Genomic DNA, 21,668 nt, shown 5'->3' on the forward strand with positions numbered 1-21,668 from the left:
GGAGTTTTTGCCGTGTTTCCTCAGGCCACCGTAACACCCCAGCCCGTGGGGGTACGCTTGGCGTTTGGGATTTCACTGTGTGGCACCGAGACCAATTCGGCCAGTTTGGTCGTTACCGCGTATGGCTCCCTCGTCACCATCCGCAATTTGTCATTTACGCGGATCAGGATGCGGTTGGACGGCTGTTCTGTCAAACGTTTCGGGGCTTGGGAGCGGTTCCGGCCCGATTGGGAGGGAGTTGCGGAGCTGTCAGGTGCATTGCCGGGCGTCGTACGTATCGGGTACGAGCGCGTGGCCGGGGTTAAAATTGGCGTTGGGGCCGCCGCTGGTGGCGTGGCGGCTCGCTCGGCCCATGTGACCGATTTGTTAGTGGGCGTGCCTCTGCCTTTAGAGGCCGACGACGCCGTGCCCGTCCTCGTAATTAAAATGCTGCGCCTTTCGCTGGAACTGGTCGGCGAACGCGACGGGGAGCGCGAACGCTCTTTTTCAGGGAGGGTGCGACTGAGGAACCAGCCGCTGATCACGTCGTCAAGTTCAAGAACAATTCTCCTAAGCGCGGCGTCCTCCGGGGCCTGTAAACTTTCGAGCTTGGCTGCAAAGACCTCTTCGAGCCAGCTGCCGACTGTTTCCACGTTTTCCAACTCCTGCTGCAGTGTTTTGATGGCCAGGGCCGGGAGGCTGGAGTACCTTCCGCGGCCAGCCGGCTGAGGCGCGTTAGCGGTGCGCGTGTCGAGAGATACGTGTCCCGACTCGGCCTGGCCCTGCGGCAAAGCCTGCGGCGTGCTCTGCGGGCGCGCGCGGCGGTTTGAGACCTCTGGTGAGGCCATGACGACCGGCGCCCGGAGGGCGAAAATTCTTCAGCTGTTAAGCTTATTGGTGTGTTTGGGTGTGAATCGCTAACAAAGGTGGGTCTGACCCATGAATGGTGGAGGATGCTTGACACTGGATGTAGTGTCGTATCCGTAGGAGATATCGCCTTGGTAAATGAAGCTATCATGTATAGCTTCAGCAACTTCTACACCAAAGATTTCCGGAATAGCCAACAAACGGCATCCTTTCAACGTTAAAGATGGCGAAGGCACGACGGTATACGTCGGGGTTTGTAAGGAGATAACACCATTGTTTTCAACAACATTGGCGTCAAAAAGATCCTTCGCAATAGTTGGGATGTAGGCAGATGCAAGCTTAATTCGCATCTCAAACGCGACTTGGCATGGTTGTTGTATTGAGTTAGTTGGGCTGATTGTTGTAATCGACGCCGCTATAGTACCAGGGCATGGAGCGGACCTGACTATGGCATTGTATATACGACGCGGGAACAGCTTGCGAGTTTCGTTGAGAGACGCATGGTGGAACACAGAAAGACTTTCTGTCGTTGCAGTCATGCACTGAGAGGCGATAGCGGTCTCCGGGGCTATAGTTGTCGTCGTCGCCGAGGTGCAGTCATCCTCAATTTCATCGATACTCCCCACCTATTGTTAGCTTGCGAGTCATATTCATGAATAATAACGGACTTACGTTTTCGTTTGTTTTGTGTCATATCCTTCCAAGTGTTGATTTTCTTTATCGCACTCGGTGACAAAAGATTTGAAACTTGACGTGCGAGTCCCAGCTTCGTCTCTTCACCCTGCGCCTCAAACCAGTGTAGCTTTGCCTTCAATTCAGATTTGCCTTCAAAATGAGAATTTGAAAAAGCTGCATGCCGCGTAAGACGATATGCGAACCAGGTGGGAAAGCTGATTTCGAACAAAATTTTCGCGGTTGTGCTCTTAACTTCATTCAACCAGCTCGCAGCGTTGCGTGGACAACGACTTTGCTGTTCAATGCGTGAAAGCAACCAGCTGACGTCGCCTAGACTTTCAGGAATTCCGCGAGGGCTCGTAGGACTTTCGTCCACTTCATCCATAGAAGGAAGATGAGTTAGGTGATTTAGAGAGGGAGGTTGGTGGGGGGGGGGGGGGGGAGGGTTAGTTAGGGAGTATGGTTTGTGGGAGCTAAGTGCCTAAATACTGAGCTACCTATCCGAAAACTAATCCTTCGAACACAGCTGCCCTCTGTTACCAGACCTGATTGGTAAAGGCATCCCCCCTAAAGCTCGTGCAGACGATTTGCTAGGTGCCTCTTGACGCGAGATGGACACGATTCAGCGAGGCTTTTGGCGCGCAATGATATACCCCGTTCGCGTTCGCGTCCAAATGGAGCCGATTGCCGCTGGTCACGGCCTTGTGTCACATCCATAAGTTGGAGCTCGGCAGCCTGACGACTTGTAATCTACAGCCGGAGCTTAGACAGCACCGGCGTTCGCGACGACCCTCCCACCACTCTTGCACTAAGACAAGACCGTAAGATGCGACTGATAGGCGGGCTTGTTTGGATACATAGAGCAGCACGTAGCACGCGCAATAGGAGAGAGAGGGGGACTGGACTGCGTCTATTACGGAACTGACTGCCCATATCCTGGCAATCCTTCACTTATTGCCACCTTGGCTGCATGCGATACGTATGCTTTGGCCGCATCCTTCTTTTGTGGGCGTTCTTTGTGGATCCAGTATGCATTGTTTGCTCGTCCCACCTTAGTCAGCGAGCAATAAGAGCAGGTGTGGTGGGATCTGGACTTGTGAGCTACACAGTTTCTCCTTTGTGGAGGCCTCCTTGTCTAACGTTCATCTTTCAAGTTGATTGGGCGAAGTTTGTGTTTGCCTGCGGGTGGCGCGTTGTTTTGGTTATCTATCGACTGAGTGAACAGGGAGCATGTACCCGGTTATCAGATGTTCTTTTTCATGGCTGCTTTGGAGCTGGAGTGTGGATGCAGTCACTTTTCCTAGTAGCAGTACTGATCGTTTCGGATGCCAGCTTCTTCACATCGGCTACACCCATACTCGCGCAGGGGGTAATCACACATACGAGTTAACCGGGGTTGTCCATACCCTCGAAAGTCTGCTTTGGGCGACCTTGATCGTTTCCGGCCGCCAGTTGTCCCCGGGATCTGGCTTATACCAAGTTCCTTGGCAAAGTGTTATAACAATCCGGCTTTGTTTTTTGGTTTAACATGTATGAGTAATTGTTGGGTACTTTGTGCTTTCTTGATAGTCTACTCGCTGACGAGACTAAAGCACGAAGTGCCTATCGAGATGGCTATTGTGGCTGTTGTGGTTTTGTGGGTTTAGCTGATTCATGCGCTCCGTCTGACTTGGCCAAGTCAACGGATTTATCGGATTTTCATCAGAAGGGATTTTCGCACTGGAGTGACGAATCTACTACTGGAGCTATAGATTTGAGGCCCGACACAGAATATAACCTCAGGCCTTGTGGTAGAGAACCCACACCTGGGCGATTTTCTTGAGAAGATGAAGCAAGGTTTGAACATCGGCTGGAACATTGGACAAATCTAGTCCAAAACTTCAGTGTTTCTTTGTAGTGTTGAAATTGTTTGGGAATACAGCTTTGTTCAAAGTTTCACCGGTTAGCACAAGGACGCTTTGTGTAAGCGCTTCGGTCCTTGCAGTTTTTAACATCACGGTTAGTCTCGCTTTTTTCCATTTTCCTAAAGGCTGAGGCGGATGGAGGCCGGGAATGGTGGGTCCTCTGAGGTTACATATACCTCTTCGGCCGCCACGTCTCTCGGTGCAACCTCCACGGACCCACCGCCCCAGATCTTCACGCTGCACCTCTCGAAGGATACGAAAAATAAATCATATCAGCTTCCACTTCACGACGTATCACTGCTTGTACTCTGGACTTTGTCAATTACAAAACCTGTTGTTTTGTACCGCGGTTTAGTAGCCCATACATTCATTAAGCATTATTGTTTTGTCTTACTGTAGAAAATTTACACAGATACGTTACAGGAACTACCTTGCACCCCCATAGCCGGTAGGCTTTCAAGCAATAGCTCTTCTCATCACATGGCTTGAATGTCTTATGAAATCATCCGTCATGTAGGCCATGAGGTGGTGGGTCTTTGGAGGTTACATCGAGAAGGCCGGGAGGTGGTGGGTCCTTGGAGGTGCATCGAGAGGTACACGGTAGAGGATAAATTGCCTAAAGTTATGCTGCTGGTGGGTCGTTCGGGCGAATACGACACATGCATACGTATTAGGTAACCTCTTGCTACCTATCGTTTCTATCGGCCGAAATGCAGCGAGTGTCCTAGTATTAAATTGCTGCTCTCAACACCCAGCCCTACGACGACAATCATCGAGAATTCCTACTTAAATACACGTTCTAAAGTAATTTCCCAACCTAAATATCTAGCTACAAGCATATAAGGCCTCCTTTTCTTATTTACTATTATTACAGCGACGACACTGGACCGCCCAACGGAATTTAAAACCATGGAAGATTGCCGCAGATTTTTTGATTTCTCTACGGGGGGCGTCCCGCATTTAAACAATGTGCCCGTATCCGTGGCCCCGGGCAATTTTGGCTGCGCCCTACCAGCACCGGGATCGGCTTCCATTTTCCCGGATACAAGCATCTGCGATCAAAACAGCGGGCTTCCAGGTTTAGGCGTGGGTAGCAACTTTGGCACCGTAAATGCTGGAGTTTTGCAGGCTCATCAAGATCTAGGCACAAGTCAGAAAATCACTGCGGAAGTCTTCAATTGGGACGCGATAATGCAAGAGTTCCTGAAACCGGAGGAAGTTGCAGATGGACAGCTGTCTGAGACGGACCTTGGAAACACCGAAGTGCAGCCTCGGGAAGCTCAACATATTATGCCGTGCTGGCAAAACGAGCAGCAACACCCAGCCATATCAAGCGTCGACTCGCTCATTTCTGTCCCCACCTCCCTTTATCAGGTGCCTTCAAATCCTCTGTTTGGTGCACCACACATGGATGGCGGCGTTTCTGGTTGGCTGCAATCCTCGTCAGCTGTTATGGGTAGTCCACGGCATAAGCCAAATTCACATGTCCCTGTGGGCTCGACTTATGCAAACAACCTCGGATTGTCTTTCTATGCGCAACATTTCAGATCTAGGGCGCCAATATGCGAGGACGTGCCTGCTGAAGGGGCAAGCAGAAACAAGAATACAGAAAAGTTGCCCGTCGCACTAGGCCAGCAGCGGGGTGGGGATCGATGCGAATCGCTCGTTTTTGCGCCAGCCACGCAAAAACATCCACGACCTTATGCCGAAGCTCAAGAGAAAAGGAAGAAGCAGCAACAACTCGAGGTCAACGCGGTAAAGAATAAACGGGCGAGGGTTTTCTCTGCTACCACCAAGTCTCATTTGATCTTGAAGGGCAGTGCCGAAAATCAAATAAAGAGGATGAGGCAGCGACAAGCAGTACGAGACCGTTCAGCGGTAATTACGTAAACTCAGCCTGTTGATCTCTGACACCGAATAGTATGCGTTTGCGCCAGCCCGGGGGCAAACGAATGATGGGCGAGTTGATGGTCCAGTGGGAAGCGGTCGGAAATAGTTTTTCTGTTTATATTTCCATCTCAGAGTTAATTGCTCCCAGTTCATGGTTTTCCTGGAAAATGTGCTAATGTATGGCGTTGTGGTTGAGGGGCAGTGCGTTTACAAGGTGATTGTTGCAGTCGAGTAGCTTGTCGACCTCCGTCCGCTGCCGCTTCGGTGAACTTTTTTTGGTCGGATTGGGGCTCGTCGCATGATACGATTTGGTTTCCACAGACTAAACTTCTCAATGGTCCTCCTGAGCCCAACTCTTTTCGCTTTAGGCCCTGATTCAGTTTTGGGCGACAGTCGAGCGTCCCGTCATCTGCCCCCGTTGCTCCGGGAAATGCGAGATGGGTACTCGAGGAAGGCGGCTCATAGATTTCTGTCCCGATAAGCCCCTTACTGTGCAAACGTTGCAATTTGGCACACAGTCCAGGAACATCATGCTTAAAGGCGTCGTAAACCGCTCCTATGAGGAGTGTGAGAAAACTGCTAGCTTAGCAAAAAAGGAAGAAAAAAAGAAGAAGAGAAAAGAAAAAAAAGGTAGAAAAACATTATGGGACGGCTTTGCCGTGCCGTCTGGCTTAGAAAAGAAAATCGCAAAGAGACAACTCACCAAAAGCGCAGCTTTCCACCCGTGCAGGATCAAGGAATTTGCAATACCATGCCCACATTTCCCAACTGAATTGAAAACGACGATTTACCATAGAAGATAATTCCTGAAATGTATCAGGATACTTCTCTAATAGACTCCAATCGGTCTTCGGTAGTGCCTGACAGAGACACATTAACGATGTGAAGGTAAGTCCTGATTCAAGTCCATGGTTTTCCCAGTACTCCGCAATTCGGTTTGCTTCACGACGGAAAGATCTTGGCGGCAATTTCTGAGGGAGTTTTGCTTCCTGGAGAAATTTCCGTATACTGTTCCTGGTTTGAGTCTCCCGTTCATTTTTCTCTTCTTCCAAAAATGCGCGTCGTTCAGCTTTCTCGATTTCGCTTGCTAGGTGTGCCGACTCATGCTCAGCCTGGAGAAGTTCAGCTTTAAGGGCATCCGCTTTGGCTTTTGCAGCTCTTACTCGATCTTGAAGGAATCTTGTTCCCATGTCCTCCATGACTTGTGTGAGATTATTGAGGATATAGAATTCATGTAAAAATTCATATATGGATGTGAATGAGAAGACAAGTCCTGACGGCTAAGGACGGTGATGCGTGGAATTTTCACAAAAAGGGATTTGGGAGCGATGCTGTCTCTTATTACAGCCATTCCAGGACCCCACCCTTATTTCTTGACGCAGCCTCCAAGAAAGGAACGGGCTCAGGAGTGGGTCTTGAAGGTAATCGGGAAACACCATAATCAAGGGAGGGCGAGGAAGCGGGTCTCGAAAGGCATCCGAGAGGTCAGCAGCAAAAAGGAGAGGGAGGAGCGGGTCTCGAAAGATGTTGCTCTGGGTACCGTTTGTTTAATCTTGAAGTCTTTGGCCTTTGGACCCACCACACTATATGCAGCAGGATATGCTGTCTCCTGCAAACTAATTTGGACTGGCGCTCGCCTTTCTCTCCATCGTAAGTGAATTTCGTGCCCCAGAGAGAGCCCAGGTCTCGGGCAATTGGCTGATTCTGGTCGTCAAAGGTGAAGGAGAGGTGGAAGCGGCTAACTCCCGGCAGTTTCGGCAGCACAAAGTCGACGTCCGGTGCACGTCCTGTTACGACACCAAGACGGCTTCAGGTGCTCTGGCTGAGCCTGAGCACGATACAAGGGTCCCCATTGAAGCGTCCACGCTCTTCGGGCTCCTCGGTCGCATCCCTGTCGTGACGGCTGCGGCGAACATTGTTACAGCTGCTGCTGGCGGCCGCTGGGACGAACCTCGACTTATTCTCGGGCAGGGAAATAGCGTAAGAGGCGCCTTTGTTGCCCAAGCCATCGATAGGGTAGAGGTAGAGGATGATATCGGGGTCTGTCATTGTCCAGCGAATGTGGTTAAGGTCTGTGCCTTCTTTACACTCATACCCGTTTGTAATTGGGTTGTTCCCACTATCTGCAGACCCTCAGAGGCCTATGAGCGCCAATGAATTCCCGGCTTGCCTCACAAATCGGGGACAGTTAATCGACGAGCACAAAATGTGGCCTCGCAGACCCAATAATACCACCCCACATTCCCCCTTTTGCTCACCAACTGACCCCTGGATAAGCAAGCAGCCATCCACGAACAGATGGCCAAAGCATATTCATCGCATGCAGCCAAGACAGAAATAACTAGCGAGTGGCCAGGCTATGGGCAGTCTGTTCCGCGACAGACGCAGCCCAGTCCAGTCCCGCTGCTCAAGTACTTCAGAGCTCGTTTGTTTCCGGATGATCCACTTGAAAATCGCTTCCTCCACAACGCGTGATAAATTTCTGCTCTGTATATCCCAAAACATAAAAGCAAACAAACGTGCCGATCAGTCGCGTCTTATTGTTTGTCTTTGTGTTGAGAGACAAGGGTGGTATACACGCCGTTTTTACCTAATTTTTATTTAACACCCTGCGAGTCGTCACGGCTACCAGACTCCAGCTTAGAAATTGTGATGCAAACCGCGGTCAACGGCAATCATCTCCATTCAGACCAGAACACGAACGTGTTGTATAATTGTAAAATAAGTTGATTGGACGAGGCGTCTCGGTGGCTAATCAGTGGGCTTGTTGGCATGTTCTAGGATATAAAAACCATCGGCATTCCTTATATACGGAAATGTGCTGTTGCTGCTGCTGCTTTAAGCCTGAGGGTGCGGTCAGGCTGTTTGACGAGAGATTAAAGTGTTTTAGGTGCTATCAAAATGGTCCTTTGAGCGTTAATAGCTATCGTTACTTCGCTTCAACTGTCTTATAAAATCGCGCGTAATACCATACGGATTTCTTCCGGCCCTGCCATTTACCTGTGAAATCCATTCATCACGCCTGATAGCAGATTGTGGCCTGACTCGAACTGACAGGAGAGTCTAAAAAAGACGACTTGTGATTTGAACGGCAGCTACACCTACGTCGGTCAGTCGGAAACGTTGGAAAATGCGTCGGCGAATAAAGATTTTCAGCTAGTATTGGAACGTTGCCTTATTTTGAGCCAATTAGAGCTACTTGGGGGACGACAGTTGGTAGGCCAAGCTCAAATCAACAAGGTCAAAACGACGTAATATTTACACTTTTCTATCCCCGAAAACTTAAATGCATGACCCGGATATTTTTTAGCCCTCCAACTCACGACTAACCCACGTGGGTGAAGTCACCGTCCTATTCACGATAAGTCATCACTCTAACGTCTCGATAGGTTCGCCGTTCTTGATGGACTGCAAGTAATTCTCTGCCTTTGGGTGATATTTGATCCTTGCATAACCGCCATTGTTCTTGGTGTGTCTGTAGACGTGGCTGGCAAAATTGTCCTTGCGGGTTTCTTGTTTTTGACATATTAAACAGGTGAAGATTTCAGGGTTTTTATGTCTCCTATGGCAACTTTGTCAGCCCTGGGCTTTTTGTGGTTTTCACCTTTGGTGTGCGATCATCCGGGATACATGTACTCACTTTTGATGGCGTGTCAGAGTTCCCCGGGTTTTATAGCTTAGCTTACAGCCTGGGAAATCGCAAACATATTTCCGGGCCTCCAAGACTGACTTGATATCATCCGTCAAATCAGAGATTTCCAGGTGATCGCAAAATTCAGACACATCGGCAATCCGAATATATGTCCCTTGAACAGTATGGTGACCCGTTACATACGTTCGTTTGACTTCAGGGTGCGAAGACAGATATTTAGTCGTGACATGTCTCGAGATGCCGTGAGACCTGACGATTTGAGATGCATTAACAGTCTGCTTCGACGGTATGCACACGATCGACTTATTATTCAAGTGCAAGATTGCATAGTCTGAAGCCTTCTGGCCGTTGACTTGTCCGGCTTGTACTGCATCAGCTTGTGAAGTAATGTTGTCTCGACTTCCGGTGCCGGCGTCTTCATCTTCCTGGGCCGTCGCAGATGCGCTTTGGTTTTCTGGCCCCTGTTGCTGGGGGTGGTCGTCCAATTGGAAGTTTCGGCTAATATATGCATTTTCCTTGGTAGCGGGAAATATTCGTTCCGCTTCAGCAACTTGGACAGTGTTAAATTGGGTATGCTGGCCTGAATGGCGCCATCTCCAGTCGATAGCTTCTCGGGCAGCAGATCCCGAGGTGAGAGGGTTGAATAAATCGGCCGGAGAATTGTAGCGCCTCAACTCCGGGTCAACAGGCCCCTCCCCAAACTCGATGCCGAGGTCTGCGACCTCCACATCACCAATCGAGTTGTGTCGCAATGCGGTGACTGCGGAATAGGGCTCAGGGATCTCTCCCCATGGTTCTGTGTCGGCCAAGCTGTGGAGTGCAGTGGGATATTCAGGCACGCCAAGGTCGCTGGCTACGAAATCACCCGTCGGGTTGTGCCATAATTGAGGAGCGGCGAGGCTCTTCTCGCAGTAGCTTCCAGTCCGGACTGCGGAACCGTGCTCAGGAATCTCTCCCCATGGTTCTGCGCGGAAGAGGGTAGCACTGGTCCCGGACCCCAGCTCTTCCCCGAAACTATAACCCAGAGTGCTCGCGCTTGTGTTCGCTTTTGATTCAACGTTCAAGTCTTGGATAGATGGAACTTGTAGCGCAAGTTGAGCGCAATAGTCTCTCAGTTGGTGACGATATTCTGGGGTTTGAGCCGGAGGTCGGATCGTGATGATGTTCTGGCCAACCTCTACCATTATGTCTTCATTTTCAGGAATCGCTGTTTGAGTTCGTAATTCCAACGTACCTATACTTTGTGAAACCACCCGAGTAGTATTTCTGCTCAGGTTTTTCATAATGAGGGTACTGTACTTGAGATCGATCTCAATTCCAAACTGTCGCTTGCTGATACCGTCATATCGGTCTCCGAGGAGGCGAATATCGCAAGTGTTCTCATCACGACCGAAGACGAACATCCAACTATAAATATGGCGTAAGTAAAGACGTTTTACTTACAGCGGTACTCTTCTTACCTAGATTTTGATTTGCATTTGTGCGCCGTTGTGATCTGTAGAAATGGCATACTCGGCGGAACAGGAGTTCGCTCCTCAGTTCCGATAGTCGTGGCGGATGTGGAAGGGTTGCTCCAACTGTCAACGATGGCGCAAGACTCGCCATCCACTTGGAACTTTGCATTTGGCTCCATATCCAGGAATTGCTTGTTCCCACAATGTACAGTGAAAATAGTGATTGGTGTTGAAGTTGTCATTTTGAGAAGGGCACACAGCGTTTATATAAGGCAGAAATAGTTGCATAGCCGCAATGGCGAATGTTTTAATCGAATTTGGGACCCATGGGATCCTATTTAAATACTAAGGGACTGCACAAAGAGTTACACAGAATGAGTAAGCGACGCGTACCCGTTCATGTTAAGCACGTCGGGCAGTGTGCCGACCTGGACGACAACCAACGGATCTGCACACAAAGAGCGCAACTGAGACCTGAGATGTAGACTTTAGGCAACTTTGGCAAGGCAGAGCCTGCTACCCCGCTAAGGCACATACTGATGAGTGTAGACCCACACCATCCAACCAAACAGTGGACAAACCGCAACTCGTCGCAGCGCGTTAAAGCATCCATACGCAGCTTCGCTTTCAAACTTCGTACTCGAGCCAGCCAGTTCTTCGGTCATACTCAATCCAGATGGACAAGCTTACCATTCCGGCTTTGACGAAGGCCAACCTCGATAAACACCAGAGGAACCTTCCCGAAATAAAATTGCTCAAAGCGAAAGAAGGAGTGCACGGTTTTCTCTCCAACTTGAAATTTAAACTGTCCGAATGCACCCGCGACAGTTGCCGCATCCGCGACGCTGAAAGTGTGTACATCGCCAGCAATGACGAGCTCGGTTATCGAGGCACTCAAGAGCCCAAACCCGACCTGGATGATCCCCTTTTTTGGAAGCACCGACTCCTCAAGTTCGAAACCATATACCAGCCCATCATCAAGCTAGAATCGGCCAAGAGTGCCGTCGTGGGGTATATCATCTCCATCTATCAACTTGGACGTGAAGGTTTCCAGTTTCTGAAAGATTACGAGATTTATTTGGCGGCCCCCAAACCAGATCTCAGCTTGCTCCGCTATCGGTCCGAAGCACCCAACCTGGAATCCCTCGAGTATTGGCAATTTCAAGTGAAATGTCTGCAGGAGAAATACTCTCAGATTTGTCGGCAAAAGTTTGGGTGGGAATCTGATTTAACAAACCCAGCCCGGCAAATCGAACAGAACGCACCTGTACAACCCAACGAGTATTTTGTGGAGGACCCGACTTCTGCTTCGACCTCCATTTCGAGCTTACTCAGGCAGGAGGAGCGACGTCGGGTCACAGACAGGTGGCTGGGCACCGCATCAACACCCGGTACGACTTGCCCTCCGCAAGATTTACGTATACGCAACGACGGAAGCTGACACGATTGAGCAGACAACAGCCTGCCACCGGCGACGCAGCTCTCATTCTCGTATAAAACGAATGTCCGGAGCAGCGCGGGGTCAGGTGCTGAAGGGCTCCTACTTCTCCCGAGCCCACTATGGTATAATGCAAAGCGGAATCGCGTCCGAGGTTCCGTTCGTGACTTGCTCTTGGGGTTGCGCAATCATTGCGGCAAGGAAGGCCGGCAGTTTGTGGACGCCGATGTCTATGTTGCCGATGATATTGCACAACGTCGTGGCAAAGGTTCAAGCCTAGAGGCCGAAATCGCCAGTGGCTACATTAACGTTCCCGTCATTACTAGAGATATTGCCTTCTGGGAAGAAAAGGAAGTTGATCTTGGGAATAAATACCGTATGCATTTATCTAGCATCCTGACCAGCTTGTATCAAACCACTAACTTGTTATTTACAAGGACTCTTAAATGGAATATCGTCGAGTTCAGATCTTGAAGGCAACGACCGATCGGGTGCTGACCGTTCAAACTTAACACCACAAGTAAAGGGGACAGGCAGAGGGGGGAAATATCAATTTCAGGAGGTTCTAGCCTGCGATAACCAGGAAAATCGACCATCAACTGCTCCAACACCGGTCCGACAGCCCAATAACATATTTGAAGGGAGACCTCCTCGACGGAAACGAAAAGCAGATGCTGCCTTTGAACAGCCCGAAACCACACGCCGTACTGCACAATCGCGTGCGAGCCGGCGTCTCGGTGGGAAACCGCCGGAATTCCCTGGGCTTTAGTCCGAGCACTTGGGTCGCCACGACCCTTGGCTAACAACAAGCATTGTGGTCTTATGGCAGGCATAAGCGCCTTTGAACGCAATCACTGGCCTCGTACCGGCTGTCGAGGGACGGTGGTGAAGGAAACGGGGACAGGATTGAACCCAGTCTGACGCCGCTAGGACATCCGCCAACTTCAGCAGCCCTATTATCCCCAAATACTGCTAAACTCTCATACTATTTCCGGCTTGCGGGTGCTGGTTGCGTATTTCCCAGGGCACACGAAGATTCTTTTAGAAGTTCTTTGGCCGCTTCCTGCCCGGCATGTCAGCCTTGAGCTAGGCGCGTGTCCGAGATAGCGGATCCCTATTTACGTCCTCCTCCTCCCCGGTTTTTGCTCTCCCCAAACCTCCCCTGGATGGCACTAAAACTCTTTTGCGCGGCTGGAACCTCCCGTTCTCGGTGGCTGCGATGCTGATGGGGCCCGCGGAGGACCCAGCGGCCAATGACAGCATCCCGTCAGGCTGGACAAGCTGTTCGGGCATTGTTAAGTTGGAAATTAAAAAAATCGATCTAAATACATTACGGCAAAATCATGGGAACAAGTTTCCACAGGCAAACACATCCTCCATTTTGAAACGTCTATAGCCAAGATTGCCACGAAAATGGTCGTGAGCTCGCACATGCGACTTGCTAGGTGCCTCCTGACGCCAGATGGACACGCTTCAGCGAGACTTTGGCGCGTAATGATATACCAAGCTCGCGTTTGCATCCAAATGGAGCCGATTGCCACTGGTCGTGGTCTTGTATCACATCCCTGAGTTAGAATTTGGCAGCCGTAACAACTTTGGAATCTCCAATCAAAGCTTAAACAGCACTGGCGCTCGCGACGACGCTCCCACTACCCTTACCTGTCAACCAAGGAGGAGAACAACCAACCCTGAGACGCGACTGATCGGCGGGTTTTTTTTTGGACAAATAACAGCACTCAACACGCGTAGAGGAGGAGGCGATTATTCAGAGTGGATCATCGTAGGAGAGAAAGGGGGGCTGGACTGCATCTCTCACGGAACAAACTGTCCATGTCATTCCTACTTGGCTGCATGCGATAAGTATGCTCTGGTAGTGTATTACCCAGTACTGGCCTCTGGTTTGGAGGCATCCTTTTCTGGGCGTCCTTTGTGGATGCCAGTGTGCATTATTTGCTCATCCCACCTTAGTCGGCGAGCAAAAAGAGCAGGTGTGGTGGGATCTGGACTTGTGAGTTACACAGTTTCTCCTATGTGGAGGCCGCCTTGTTTACGGCTAACTATTCAAAACGATTGGGCATGATTTGTGTTTGCCTGCGGGTGGCGCGTTGTTTTGGTTGTCTATCGACTGAGTGAACAGGGACCATGTACCCGGTCATCAGATGTTCTTTTTCACGGTTGCTTTGGAGCTGCGCAATGTGACGACCATGGATGCTGAATGCATGGGGTGAAAATGGTATGCAGGTTCCGGACTTTGGGTGTGGATGTAGTCACTCTTCGTAATAGCAGTAATAATCGTTCCAGAGGGAAGTTTTCCCTGGAGGGCCACAGTACCTCTTGAAACTAACGACAGCCGGATGCCAGCTTCTTCACGTCGGCTACACCCATACTCGCTCATGAGGTAATCACACATACGAGTCTTAGGGCGACCTTAACGCCGGCATATTAGCCTGTATGCCGTCTCCGCCACAATCCAAACAGATACACTCGTCCCCAGCCGCTGGTTATCCCCGGTTCCTGCGAGCCATGGGTGTGGGCAAGAGGGTGCGAGAGGGGTTGCACCCTCTCGCCCGAACCCTTGATCGTGACGACGTCTCTACCGCTCGTGTTTCCGCTTGCTACTTGCAGTCGGGAAAACATGTAATTATTATCTCCAACCGATATTGTTAGGGCATAAGCCTTTGCCTTTAAAAGCTTAATAAACCTTTTCCAAAACTCTTGGATTCAGGCACCTTCATAGTCCTTTTATATAATACTTTGAAGAGTCGGCATATCAATACACCAAGCCCATCATTATCCTGTTGGTTCCATCAGCATGTGTCAAAAAGTTACCAATCTATTTGATTGTGGTCATACCAAAGAACCCTCCGTGTTGCACCCTAAAGACCCCGAGGACTGCCCAGAAGCCGTACAAGCAAATCGCCATAATGCAAGAACCGGCAAACTCCTTCCTTGCATAAACCCTCCAACAACCCGGGCCAGCACTGGGGGGTATTGTCAGACCACCAAATGCAAGAAGTGGTATCTCAAACAATATGGCTGGTACTGCTGCCAGTGTCAAACCCAAATTGATGGAGAAGATGAACTGGGCAATGTGTATGACACTTGCTTGTGCGAACACTCAATCTGCCGAAAATGTCGATCAGTTGTCTCGTAAGTCATGTTTTTATTCTTTCATTCTTAGGGTTAAACGTAGGCTGATAATTGCAAATAACTCTAGTCAGGAGGACATTAATCACCAACCGCGATATGAGGACTATTAGCCGAATATAGTTGTCCCGTGCACCTACATCGAACGCAATCAGCCCCAGGTCAAAGGCACTACACAAGCATTCTCGAACCCACCTTGCCATATGCCTTTTCATCACTATCTCTCGTTGACACACATTTTCAATCAGAAACGTGGCCTAACAAGCAAGTCACACTCATTTGCTTCACTTTCCTTAGGCTTGAGCCTGCCAAAGGAAACCCACGCATTGTTTTCATTTCACGAGTAGTATGACAAACGGTGGGATTCTATCATTTTAAATAGAAAAGTATCAAAGACAACGTTCAGAATAGCAATTTGTTATGTTACCGTGAGAAGTACACAAGTTAATAGACCGCAAAATTAAGGCAAAGTTGATAGTCACACATTGGCTAATATCACAGGCCTTGAAATCGAGACGAACCAGAATTGACAACGATTTTGTAGGCATCTTTTCATTATAGCACAAGCGACTTTGTGTCATGGTAATACAAAATTGAAGTCTGCCACTGGCCCTGTCTAGTTGGTCGGACGTGGGGTTTTTGGACGAGGAACTCCCCAGCAGAGTCATTTGTGCTGCAATTCACACTGGGTCTTGACTAAGACTTGAAGAATACGAAAAGTTTCATCGCCTCTGTCCGCCTCTGGAATAAATCTTCAACCCATATTACAAAGCCAAACTTGAATCTTATCCAATCCTTCAAGGTCACCTTCCTCTGTTTCACAGTTATCGTGACTAACCCAAGTGCGAGTGTAGCCGCCGTCAAAGTCAATCAACCACAAGTCGTCATTCTTATCAACCAATATGTTGTCAGGTTTGGCATCTCCCCACTGTATCCCAGCCTTGTGAAGGGTTTGAACGGTCGTTCCCAGTTCTTTGGCCCAGCGCTTGCGAGTTTCCTGGTTGGTTGACCTTGCGATATTCATCAAGGTGCTGGGTGCGGGAGTGATTTTGGGCTCAATGTACACCAAGAGCAAACCAGTAATTCGTGTTTGGTTAGGAGTGTCGACATCGACATCGCACACGACACCTTGGAGGCGACAAATGCGCATATCAGATGGGATTTGACCGGTTGCTAAAGCGTCCGAAATCTTGCGGAAAGTTCTGAGCTCACGAAAAACTGCCGGAAATCCGCGTTCAAAGCCTTTGAAATGGCAAGTAACATCGCCTTGAACAAAAACCTTGGACGGAGGAGATAAAAGCGGATTTTCGCCGGGATTGGCCGAAATTATTTGGACGTCACGTGCTAAGTACCAATTTGGCACCCACTTGTCCAAATCAAGGCTCTTCCATAGTCTCGATTGCCGATATTCTCCGGGAGGCAGATAAGGATTTTCGTAGTCTCTCCTTGGTCGAATCTTGCCTTCATCTGCAGTGGCAATCAATAGAAACCACTCAGGGTTAAGCCATTGATGCAATGTGATTGGTGGCATTGGTGGGTCTGGGGCGAGCGCTGAGATAATTTCGTTGAATGGTTGCGCAAGCTTTTCTGCCTCAGCCCTTCTCGCATCGTAGCCTTCGTCACCAACGTCGTCTTCGTGTTCATTGGTTTTCAGTATCTTGAGCGACTTGTAGAAGTCTGCAAGAAGAATTGGCTCTGCTTCCAACTCAGCGGGTATCCACTGAAGATAGAAAACAGCTCCAGAAGAGCGCACGATTATTGTGCATTCGTTATCCCTGGTGCTGGTGGTCCAACTGTCAATAACGAATTGTGTCTGCATTGCTGCAATGCTTGTTGTTTGTTAATTGAAAGCGACAACGACAGAAATGATTTCAGAAATGACAGACCGCAGCCGGTGATAAAAGTCTTTTTCTTTTCTTTTTTTTTGCATTGCTTTTACTTTCTTTTTCTTTTCCGTTTCCTTTGGCGTTGTTTTTCTTTTGCTTTTTTTCCAGATCTGAATAAGACTTGGCTTAGATTTTCGCGCCTGCTATCCACCTTTTTACCCTGCGATGCATTGGAAAGGCTGGGCGGCCCGGGATTCTGGGCTAGTCGCACTGGCATCAGCTCAGCTTGATGATATGAAGGCTAGCGGGCGTATGAGACGTCGTCTATTGCTTTTCAGTCGTACGTTGGTTGGTGCGACCATTTGTATCTATGATGATGTGCACATCCTAAAGGTGGGGGGGGGGGGGGGGGGTAGTATGTGGAGCACTTCGCCGCTTTTGTCAGAAAGTGACATACAGAGAAAATCATGAGGGTCGTGAAATAATTGGCATCACTGGCGAGCTCTGGCTGCTTCTCATCCAAACTTTTTCCATAGTTTGATACTGTGTGGGCAGTAGACAAGTGGTCTGGTGCCGTGGAGTTATCGCACCAGGGGCATTGCATTTTGCGCCCTGGTGAGCAGACCGGTTGTGGTAACCTCGGAAGTCCCCGTGTTCTGTCCGCATGGCTAAATAATGTCCCAGAATGCGCCGTGGTAACCTGAGTTCGTTTGGCTCCTTCGTTGGGTTATTCCAGTTTCCACCGGTCATATGCATCTGACGTCTTCCTAGCCTGCCAGCATCGCGCGCTGGCCTCTCGGGCCGCCTTCCGGAGCTCGGATCGGATGCCGCTGACGGTCGCTCCCTGGGTGCGGGGGTCGGTATCCGCGGGCCCTTTGGCGCCTTCGTCTGCTAGGCGATCTGCTTTCTCGTTCCCCTCGATTCCTTTATGCCACGGGCACCATCGTATACGGACGTTGACGCCTTTGTCCTTCAACTAGAAATGCAGCAAAAGATACAAATATTCCTTTTCACGCAGATGAAAAGGCAGATAGAAAGTTAAAAGCCGTTTCACATAGGGTAATAATCCAAAAATTGTATTCCTCCTGATGGCAAGGCCTAACATCTAGGACTAGAGAGACATCCTGTAATTTATATTCGGTAAGTGATAGCAAAATCTTTTTGCATTGACAGATCTCGGAAAAGGCTCAGGCACAAGCAAAATAAAAAGTAATAAGAGATACAGATATTTTCCGACGCTTCACTTTGTATCCTTGAGGGTGACCAATACCCTCCCTCTGCAGCGGAGTTATTTAAACATTTCCAAGGCCTAACATCCAATCCCCGCGAGCCAATCTACCAGTGGAGAAGCAGATAAAAATTCGCTTTTATATGGCTTCGTTCCGCTGGTTTGAGCCACGGCATCATCCACAGCCTGGCTAACGGGCAACATACCATACCACCAATTGTCGACCTTCTGTTGATAATACTCAATCTGTTCAGCAGTCATGCTGCCAGGTCCTCGCCGGCTCAAAACGCACTGCATCTCCCAATGACTTATATGGCGGTTTTCTAGGATACGGTCTGGGTGAAGATCACCGCACTGAGGGGCATATCCGGATTCGGTTTTATTTACCCAAAATTCGCTGGCTGGAGTTTTGGTGTGGAGCGTTTCTGGCCTGAGCCCGTCTTGACCACAGTCAACTTCGTCGCCAAATGTATATCCGAAACCAGGGCATCCGACTTTCTCTTCTTCAAAGGAGACGGGCGTTTGCGCACGAACTATATCAGTTGTCTGCTGGAGCTCACGGCTTTGACTCCGGCTGGTTGGGCTTAGGCGGTGTTCACCCCATGGCGAGGGAAGATCTTCGTCTTCATGCATTTGGGCAGTCGGTTCTTCAGGCCCACCCCAAGCAGCAACAAAAGATCCCACCAACAAAGGATGAAGTGGATCATGAAGGTTGATAACTCCACTAGACTGAGAACTGGTTTCGCTTGCCTGCTCGGCAAGGTTACCAGCATCGAAATGGTCGTCGTCGTGGTATACGGCAAATGTTGCACAATCCATGGCTCGAGACGTAGCTGTGTGCTCGAAGGGTCGATACATTTGTTGGGAATAACAAAAAAAGGCAGAATTGTTTCTAAGATAGCGTTAGAGATTAAAGAAACTGATCTAAATACATCACGGCAGAATTATGGGAGCAAGCTTCCGCCGGCAAACGTGTCTCCCCTCTTTCGGCGTTTGCCAGGCTATTTCTGACGCCGAGCGGACATGTTTGAAGGAGCCCTTTGACGCGTAAGAATATACCAGGTTGGCGTTCGCGTCCAAATGGAGCCAATTGCCGCTAGTCGCGGTCTTGCATCACATTCCTAAGCTGTGTTTGGCGTTCGCGACGACGCTCCCGCCACCCTTGCCATTGCCTCCACACAAAGACGAGAATAACTCACTGTAGGACGCGACTGATCGGCGTGTTAATTTGTATGCTTTAGGATACAATTCCCAAAGTTCTGCTGTACTCCAATCAATTTCATATTCTGACCTGTGACTTGGAATATCGCGCATCCTAGCAAACTTTGCAGACGAACACGGCGAGCTGTGTCCAATTATTTTTGAAAGATGAATGAAAAAAGGATCTGTGTAACGCGACTGCTACGTTGGCAGACCTTGGCTTCAACCAAGTCTCTGACTAGATCAGACAAAAGGTTTGTTGTTACTGTGATATGGCTCAAGATTTAGTGGTAGGGCGTATAAAATATTTTTCATGCCTCTATTAATGATAAAAGTGCAGCTCCTTAAAAAAGACGCGTATAAGCCATATCGCTCAACCCTCGAGTCTAGGTCCGCTTCCTCTCCCCTAACTATAAGATAAGCAGTATCCTGCTCTTTTCGTTTTTACCATCGGGCTACTCGTGCTAATATCGAAACTTTAAACGTCGAATCTCGAAATCGATAAACCTCAATATGTCCACGACAGACGATATTTCTGCCGGTAATGTCTCGACTACTCCTGGGAGCCTTCTCATGAGCAAATTGGGGATAGATGATATTATCATGCCTCTGATCAGTAGAGTACACGGCAACCCACTTATACGAACTTTGATTCTTGTCAACCAGAGCCTCGGCGCCTACCTTCCGACGGCACTTGTCACTGCAACAAGCTTTGCTTGGGTCACTTACCACCTGACACGTCAGTTTTGTTCGGTCGTGTGGCATCTAACGCTTGAGTATATAACATCGAAAATCTCCGTGTCCAGCGATGATGAAATCTTTGAACATGTCATGGCTTGGCTGGCCGCCCAGCCCCGGACCGCGAGGTCGAGGCGGCTGATAGCCGAAACGGCTTTCCAGTCCGTGTGGGAAGACGGCACGCGACAGGTAGATTTGGCAACAATTTCTGAGAACGGCATTGAGTACTTGAACTTTTCGCAACAAAAGTCAACCACGGTGGGTACATCCAGTCTTTAGGTCGATCAAGGTGAGTTGGAAAGGATAATAATACAATTCATATACTGATAATTTGCTCAAACTAGCCAATACGCTATACCCCCTCCTCTGGTCCCCACATCTTCTCATTCCAGGGCAAGTATTTTAGTATTGACCGGCAGCAGAGATCCGTGATGGACAACAGCAACACAGGATCTGAGGCCGTCACTATCAGGGAAAAAGAGACCTTCATCATTTCCACCTTTGGACTTTCCCCAGGTGAGCCCAGGTTATAGCTTAAGTTCTGTAGCGCCCTCGATACCTAACTGACAAACAGAACCCCCCGGTGTATTCAGAGCCCATTAAGCAGTTTTTGGCCCACGCCCGGAAGCATCACCACAAGGACCACGGCGACAAAACGCTCATAATGCGGCCCAATAGCCTCCCACAACGCCGATTCCACGACCGGGCGTGGAGAGAGGTCGCGAAACGTCCAGTTCGTCCCATAAGCACTGTCGTGCTCGACCAGGAGCAGAAGACGGCCGTGCTTTCAGATATGAACGAGTATCTTCAGCCCAAGACGGAATGCTGGTATTCGAACCGAGGCATTCCTTTGCGCAGGGGTTATCTATTCCACGGCCCTCCGGGCACGGGCAAGACGTCACTTTCCTTTGCGTTGGCCGGTGTCTTCGGGCTTGAAATATACGTTATCAGCCTCATAGAGCCGCAGCTGAGCGATGAGGATTTATCCACCCTATTTAACGGCCTGCCGAGAAGATGCATCGTTCTGTTGGAGGACATCGACACAGCCGGAATGAGTAGAGCCGAAGGTGAGATCAGAACAGAAACCAAGACAGAAGGACCCAGCGAGTGGAAGGTTGCAGACCTGGCTCGCGCCCTTAAGGTCGGCAGGGGACATGGAGACGATCAAAAGGGTATCTCTATGTCAGGCCTGCTTAACGTCATAGACGGCGTGGCGGCGCATGAGGGTCGCATATTTATTATGACCACCAACAAGCCCGAAATTCTCGATGAAGCCCTTATCCGCTCCGGTCGCGTCGACTTACAAGTGGCCTTTCGCAATGCGACGCAGCAGCAGGCAAGTGAGTTGTTCCAGCGCTTGTACAGCACCGAAAAAAGCGTCAAATCCTCGCGGTGCTTGAGTCCACTCGACGCTACCGACAAAAAGGACGACCTGGAGACTTCCATCACCGATGCAGATGAGCTTATTGAAATGGCAGCCGAGTTTGGCTCCAAGATCGTTCCAGACCAGATGTCACCTGCCGAGATCCAGGGCTTTCTGCTTAAGAGGAAAACGTGCCCACGCAAAGCTCTGCGAGATGTTGAGGCCTGGGTTAAGACCTCGTTGGATCACAAGGCGAGCAAAACGACTTCCGGCTGAGGATGCCGATACGCGCACGTCAACGTTGCGA

At 49.6% G+C, this 21,668-nt stretch overlaps 9 protein-coding genes across 9 annotated transcripts; 3 read left to right on the top strand and 6 right to left on the bottom strand.

Annotated features, from left to right (window-relative positions):
* Window positions 1–20: 20 nt before the first annotated feature.
* Window positions 21–827, bottom strand: MGG_16019 (uncharacterized protein; the record flags this gene model as incomplete). Its single annotated transcript, XM_003708762.1, has 1 exon — window positions 21–827. One exon carries the CDS (start codon window positions 825–827, stop codon window positions 21–23), a length of 807 nt encoding a protein of 268 aa, XP_003708810.1.
* Window positions 828–938: 111 nt separating this feature from the next.
* Window positions 939–1,906, bottom strand: MGG_16020 (uncharacterized protein; the record flags this gene model as incomplete). Its single annotated transcript, XM_003708763.1, has 2 exons — window positions 939–1,464; window positions 1,515–1,906. Coding segments are annotated over 2 exons (918 nt in total), but the record flags the coding sequence as incomplete, so codon positions are not given.
* Window positions 1,907–4,196: 2,290 nt separating this feature from the next.
* Window positions 4,197–6,879, bottom strand: MGG_16021 (uncharacterized protein). Its single transcript, XM_003708764.1, has 3 exons — window positions 6,856–6,879; window positions 6,019–6,780; window positions 4,197–5,871 (listed from the first exon to the last, which is right to left on the bottom strand). Exons 2-3 carry the CDS (start codon window positions 6,512–6,514, stop codon window positions 5,465–5,467), a joined length of 903 nt encoding a protein of 300 aa, XP_003708812.1. The 5' UTR covers window positions 6,515–6,780; window positions 6,856–6,879; the 3' UTR covers window positions 4,197–5,464.
* Window positions 6,880–7,124: 245 nt separating this feature from the next.
* Window positions 7,125–7,423, bottom strand: MGG_16022 (uncharacterized protein; the record flags this gene model as incomplete). Its single annotated transcript, XM_003708765.1, has 1 exon — window positions 7,125–7,423. The coding sequence occupies exon 1, from the start codon at window positions 7,362–7,364 to the stop codon at window positions 7,125–7,127; it is 240 nt and encodes a 79-aa protein (XP_003708813.1). The 5' UTR covers window positions 7,365–7,423.
* A 1,023-nt stretch (window positions 7,424–8,446) lies between these two features.
* Window positions 8,447–10,738, bottom strand: MGG_02055 (uncharacterized protein). The gene is made up of 3 exons (XM_003708766.1): window positions 10,428–10,738; window positions 8,956–10,374; window positions 8,447–8,877 (listed from the first exon to the last, which is right to left on the bottom strand). The coding sequence occupies exons 1-3, from the start codon at window positions 10,661–10,663 to the stop codon at window positions 8,685–8,687; spliced, it is 1,848 nt and encodes a 615-aa protein (XP_003708814.1). The 5' UTR covers window positions 10,664–10,738; the 3' UTR covers window positions 8,447–8,684.
* Window positions 10,739–11,046: 308 nt separating this feature from the next.
* Window positions 11,047–13,961, top strand: MGG_02056 (uncharacterized protein). The gene is made up of 3 exons (XM_003708767.1): window positions 11,047–11,812; window positions 11,876–12,235; window positions 12,297–13,961. Exons 1-3 carry the CDS (start codon window positions 11,098–11,100, stop codon window positions 12,626–12,628), a joined length of 1,407 nt encoding a protein of 468 aa, XP_003708815.1. The 5' UTR covers window positions 11,047–11,097; the 3' UTR covers window positions 12,629–13,961.
* A 930-nt stretch (window positions 13,962–14,891) lies between these two features.
* On the top strand, window positions 14,892–15,129 carry MGG_16023 (uncharacterized protein; the record flags this gene model as incomplete). The annotated part of the gene is made up of 2 exons (XM_003708768.1): window positions 14,892–15,009; window positions 15,077–15,129. 2 exons carry the CDS (start codon window positions 14,892–14,894, stop codon window positions 15,127–15,129), a joined length of 171 nt encoding a protein of 56 aa, XP_003708816.1.
* A 364-nt stretch (window positions 15,130–15,493) lies between these two features.
* Window positions 15,494–17,093, bottom strand: MGG_13697 (uncharacterized protein). The gene has a single exon (XM_003708769.1). The coding sequence runs from the start codon at window positions 16,823–16,825 to the stop codon at window positions 15,761–15,763; it is 1,065 nt and encodes a 354-aa protein (XP_003708817.1). The 5' UTR covers window positions 16,826–17,093; the 3' UTR covers window positions 15,494–15,760.
* Window positions 17,094–19,728: 2,635 nt separating this feature from the next.
* On the top strand, window positions 19,729–21,637 carry MGG_02058 (mitochondrial chaperone BCS1; the record flags this gene model as incomplete). Its single annotated transcript, XM_003708770.1, has 3 exons — window positions 19,729–20,256; window positions 20,343–20,514; window positions 20,592–21,637. The coding sequence occupies exons 1-3, from the start codon at window positions 19,774–19,776 to the stop codon at window positions 21,635–21,637; spliced, it is 1,701 nt and encodes a 566-aa protein (XP_003708818.1). The 5' UTR covers window positions 19,729–19,773.
* Window positions 21,638–21,668: the final 31 nt, after the last annotated feature.

Source organism: Pyricularia oryzae, chromosome 1 (genome assembly GCF_000002495.2).
Source record: "Pyricularia oryzae 70-15 chromosome 1, whole genome shotgun sequence".
Taxonomy (NCBI): Eukaryota; Fungi; Ascomycota; class Sordariomycetes; order Magnaporthales; family Pyriculariaceae; genus Pyricularia; species Pyricularia oryzae.